This window comes from Xiphophorus hellerii, chromosome 18, assembly GCF_003331165.1.
Source record: "Xiphophorus hellerii strain 12219 chromosome 18, Xiphophorus_hellerii-4.1, whole genome shotgun sequence".
NCBI lineage: Eukaryota > Metazoa > Chordata > Actinopteri > Cyprinodontiformes > Poeciliidae > Xiphophorus > Xiphophorus hellerii.
This window is the reverse complement of record NC_045689.1, coordinates 10,934,657-10,939,812: the sequence shown is the minus strand read 5'-3', so window position 1 is coordinate 10,939,812 and position 5,156 is coordinate 10,934,657. Positions and strand designations below refer to the sequence as shown.

The window sequence follows — 5,156 nt, the reverse complement described above, 5'->3', positions numbered from 1 at the left end:
ACGAGAAGGGTTCTCTCATTGAACGCCGTACCGCTCAATAAGCGTCCAAAACCGACGATCTGGTTAGGGTTACGGTTAGGCTTAGGGTTCACCCCCTCGCGTCAATTATTGACGCGAAGGGGGTACCCGACGCGTCAACATGTGACGGTGAGGGAACCCGGTAAAGCACCGCAGTGAAGTTAGTTTCAAGTTGGATATTCGATATTCGAGCTCCGCGGAGTAAGCGGCGTTTAGCTCAAGGTTGATCCGATTTATGAACGCTACTGTCGGCCAGCGGTTCTCCACCGCTCCCGGCCCGAGCTCCGCGGAGTAACCGACGTTTAGCTGAAAGTTGATCCGATTTCGGAACGCTACTCTCGGCCAGCGGTTCTCCACCGCTCCCGGCCGCAGCGCCCGAAGGTTCACTTAGGGACTATCAACAAATTACTGAACCTAACATTCCTGTCAAAGAAATATAATGTGTTCTTCAATAGCTTCCAGGTCATGTGACCTATTGACTCAAAATCACTTTGGAATAATTATACTAGTCTCTTTAGATGAGGCACAGTCATTTGTTTTCCATTTTAAATCATTTTCAATTTTTAATTAATTTTTTTCATCAAAATTGAGTGTTTTTCTTCAATAGCTTCCAGGTCATGTGACCTATTGACTCAAAATCACTTTGAAATAATTCTAATAGTCCCTTTAATTGAGGCACAGACATTTGTTTTCCATTTTTAGCCATTTTCCATTTTTTAGGAATTTTTTTCTTCAAAATTGAGTGTTTTTCTTCAATAGCTTCCAGGTCATGTGACCTATTGAGTCAAAATCACTTTGAAATTGTTCTACCAGTCTGTATAGATGAGGCACAGTCATTTGTTTTCCATTTTTAGCCATTTTCCATTTTTTAGGAATTTTTTTCTTCAAAATTGAGGGTTTTTATTCAATAGCTTCCAGGTCATGTGACCTATTGACTCAAAATCACTTTGGAATAATTCTAATAGTCTCTTTAGATGAGGCACAGTCATTTGTTTTCCATTTTAAATCATTTTCAATTTTTAATTAATTTATTTCATCAAAATTGAGTGTTTTTCTTCAATAGCTTCCAGGTCATGTGACCTATTGACTCAAAATCACTTTGGAATAATTCTAATAGTCCCTTTAATTGAGGCACAGACATTTGTTTTCCATTTTAAATCATTTTCAATTTTTAATTAATTTTTTTCATCAAAATTGAGGGTTTTTATTCAATAGCTTCCAGGTCATGTGACCTATTGACTCAAAATCACTTTGAAATAATTCTAATAGTCCCTTTAATTGAGGCACAGACATTTGTTTTCCATTTTAAATCATTTTCCATTTTTTAGGAATTTTTTTCTTCAAAATTGAGGGTTTTTCTTCAATAGCTTCAAGGTCATGTGACCTATTGATTCAAAATCACTTTGAACTTGTTCTACCAGTCTGTATAGATGAGGCACAGTCATTTGTTTTCCATTTTTAGCCATTTTCCATTTTTTAGGAATTTTTTTCTTCAAAATTGAGGGTTTTTATTCAATAGCTTCCAGGTCATGTGACCTATTGAGTCAAAATCACTTTGAAATAATTCTAATAGTCTCTTTAGATGAGGCACAGACATTTGTTTGCGATCTAAATTAATTATAAATTTTAAAACACCTTCTCATTGAAAAGCAAAATTGTCAGTAAAAGTAAATACTGACATGTGGGAAAAGATTAATTGCGAGACATGTGCTTAAAGTTTGTCTTTATGTTAACATTTAATTTTTGAACATTTTTAATGCCATTTCAGGTAAACTTTGACAACTATGAAGCAGTTCTGTCATTTGTCCTTGTGAACAACAATCACTGGAAGTTGCTGGTTTGTGATTTTTTGTCTATAATCAATATTTTTTCATTTTATGGTTTGGATAGAGCATGACATATTCACATTAGTTTTAATGAAATTTTTCTTTGTTATGCCCCTTTACTTTGTTGATCTGTTTTAGTACATCAATGCAGAAGCCAGAACTGTATTCCTAATAGATCCTGCACAAGTATCATCTGAGCTTGTGGACTCCCAAAAGGCAGCTAAAAGAATACAGTAAATAAAGCTCTAATAAATTTTTAAAATGTATTAAAAATTAATAAATTTGCAAAGTGACCACATAGAGATTGAGTTAAAAATCTGAATGTATGTGACATTCAGATTTCTGAATATATTATTGAAATATATTATCCATAACATTTTTTCAAAATATATTATGTAAAAAATATTTCTATTAATTTAAATGTTTATGTAAATATTAATTTCAATAAACTTAACATTGTTGTTGTTAACAGAAACTGATAAGAGGAAAGCGTGAGTTGTCTTATGAGTGGAATTACAGAATACAATTGCTCTTACACAAATCATTTTGTTTGTTATCCAGAGAATACTTCAAAATGAGAAGGACATGCCATGGAAAAACAGACTGGGTTGGGATCCAATGGAAAGGGGGGACAATGCGCCACCCTATTCAACAAGACGGAAGCAGCTGTGGAGTTATTGTAGTCAAAGTAAATTAATGAGTTCATGTTTTTTGTTATACAAGTGTGGATACTGTGTAATTATTATAGAGAAAAGTTGTCTATCATCAAATACAGTCTCTCTGGTTAGTTAAAATGGGCTTTCGGAATTGTGGAAAGAGTGTGTATTCACTTGGAGGAATACAGACTCCCCCAACAGTAGCCCATAACTGGGGTCAGTGCAACATGCCACACAGTATTTGTAATTACAGTTCTTTCATCATCTTCTAAATGTTGAAACATTTAGATGTTTCACTACAGGTATCTGTACTAACAAACATACCTGTTTTAGTATATGTGGGTACACTATATATGTCCACATGAATGTTTTAAGTCTGATGCATTATAATGCCATAAAAAAAGTCTTTAAAAACTTTTTTTTTCTTTAGATGGCAAAAGCACTGATGGAAGCCTTCCCTCTGATGCCAGATGTAGATTTTGACACAACAAAAAAGGCAATGAAAAGTGAAAGAAGAACTCTCGCTCTTCAAATCCTTGATGCATCAGGTATACCATGTGCATTTCGACTTACAATACATAAACATACACACATATATATTGCAGAATCTCCCCAGCTCTTACATTACTGAACCAGTCTTGACTGGTGAATTTAAGGTTTTTTATTTTATTTGATTAAGATCAACCACCATCATCAAAGTCACCACAATAACCTCAATAAATGTGAAAACTAAAACATATACAAACATTGTAATACAAAACATGAACTTAACCAATAAAGATAACAAAACTAAACAGACCTCGCTGCTTTCGCTGGGGAACACTAAGTTTTGATTTCTTTGTGACAAGCACATCTTGACAGTTCAATTAATTCACTGTTTCAATGACTCTTTCAACTTATATAGAGTCTGCCCTCATTAGCTCCTGCAGCCCGTGAGGTCAATAAAAAAAAAAAAAAAATTACAAAATGCAAATTCCATTTCACAAAATATAAACCACCAACAGTGCCAATCCAAACAGACAAAGATATCTAAACGATATGCAACATTGATAATTTAGAAAATTTACTTTAGTTTACAAATGTATTTTATATAATCTCCAAGTATTAATAATTTTAAATTAATTTTCTGAAATAATTAGCTATTTTGTTATATATATATATATATCGATCTATCAATCTATCTTGTTTGAATATGCTGTATATTCTTCTTGATTACAGTATTTGATGACCACTGTTGGTGTGCGATGTGCGCTGCATACAAAGCCCCGGGGTCTGGCCCTGGAATGACAGACTGGGTGAGAAATCAAGAGTTCTCAATGTAAAATTCAGAATTAGACACAGGAAATGACTCTTGGGAGCCATGAAATGTTTTATATAATAAATGACAAGCAATTAAACACCAAACTGTGTGACAGGAGATGAGTAAGTTCAATACTGCTAAACATGTATATTTTCTTGTATTTGTGAACAGATCCAGTGTGACAACTGTGACCGATGGTACCATGCCCTGTGCATAAATATGAAGAGCACAGAATTTCAAAAGAAAAAAACAGGCAGTTGGAAATGTGTATTGTGTAGTTAATCTGAAAACTAGAAACTGTGTTCATTATTGTTCGAAATACGTTTTGAAAATATCTGTGGAAAATGAAAATGTAATATGTTTGTGTGGCATTGATGCTATGTGTGATGTATAAAGTGTACTGGAATCATTTCAAATTGATAAGTAATTTTATGACGTTATCTGAAAGCTATTGAGCAACAATCTTAAACTTTAAGGAAAAGATTCCTAAAAATTATAAAATAAAAACATAAAACATAAATAAATGTCTGTGCCTCATCTATAGGGACTAGTATAATTATTCCAAAGTGATTTTGAGTCAATAGGTCACATGACCTGGAAGCTATTGAAGAAAAACTCTCAATTTTGATGAAAAAAATTAATTAAAAATTGAAAATGATTTAAAATGGAAAACAAATGACTGTGCCTCATCTAAAGAGACTATTAGAATTATTCCAAAGTGATTTTGAGTCAATAGGTCACATGACCTGGAAGCTATTGAAGAAAAACCCTCAATTTTGAAGAAAAAAATTCCTAAAAAATGGAAAATGGCTAAAAATGGAAAACAAATGACTGTGCCTCATCTAAAGAGACTATTAGAATTATTTCAAAGTGATTTTGAGTCAATAGGTCACATGACCTGGAAGCTATTGAAGAAAAACACTTAATTTTGATGAAATAAATTAATTAAAAATTGAAAATGATTTAAAATGGAAAACAAATGACTGTGCCTCATCTAAAGAGACTATTAGAATTATTTCAAAGTGATTTTGAGTCAATAGGTCACATGACCTGGAAGCTATTGAAGAAAAACTCTCAATTTTGATGAAATAAATTCTTTAAAAATTGAAAATGATTTAAAATGGAAAACAAATGACTGTGCCTCATCTAAAGAGACTAGTATAATTATTTCAAAGTGATTTTGAGTCAATAGGTCACATGACCTGGAAGCTATTGAAGAAAAACACTCAATTTTGAAGAAAAAAATTCCTAAAAAATGGAAAATGATTTAAAATGGAAAACAAATGACTGTGCCTCATCTAAAGAGACTAGTATAATTATTTCAAAGTGATTTTGAGTCAATAGGTCAAATGACCT

At 32.8% G+C, this 5,156-nt stretch overlaps 1 protein-coding gene across 1 annotated transcript; it reads left to right on the top strand.

Annotated features, from left to right (window-relative positions):
* The first annotated feature begins 1,593 nt into the window (after nt 1–1,593).
* Nucleotides 1,594–4,216, top strand: LOC116737264 (uncharacterized). The gene is made up of 6 exons (XM_032590310.1): nt 1,594–1,855; nt 1,983–2,077; nt 2,406–2,532; nt 2,931–3,048; nt 3,719–3,795; nt 3,972–4,216. The coding sequence occupies exons 1-6, from the start codon at nt 1,775–1,777 to the stop codon at nt 4,080–4,082; spliced, it is 609 nt and encodes a 202-aa protein (XP_032446201.1). The 5' UTR covers nt 1,594–1,774; the 3' UTR covers nt 4,083–4,216.
* The last annotated feature ends 940 nt before the right edge of the window (nt 4,217–5,156 follow it).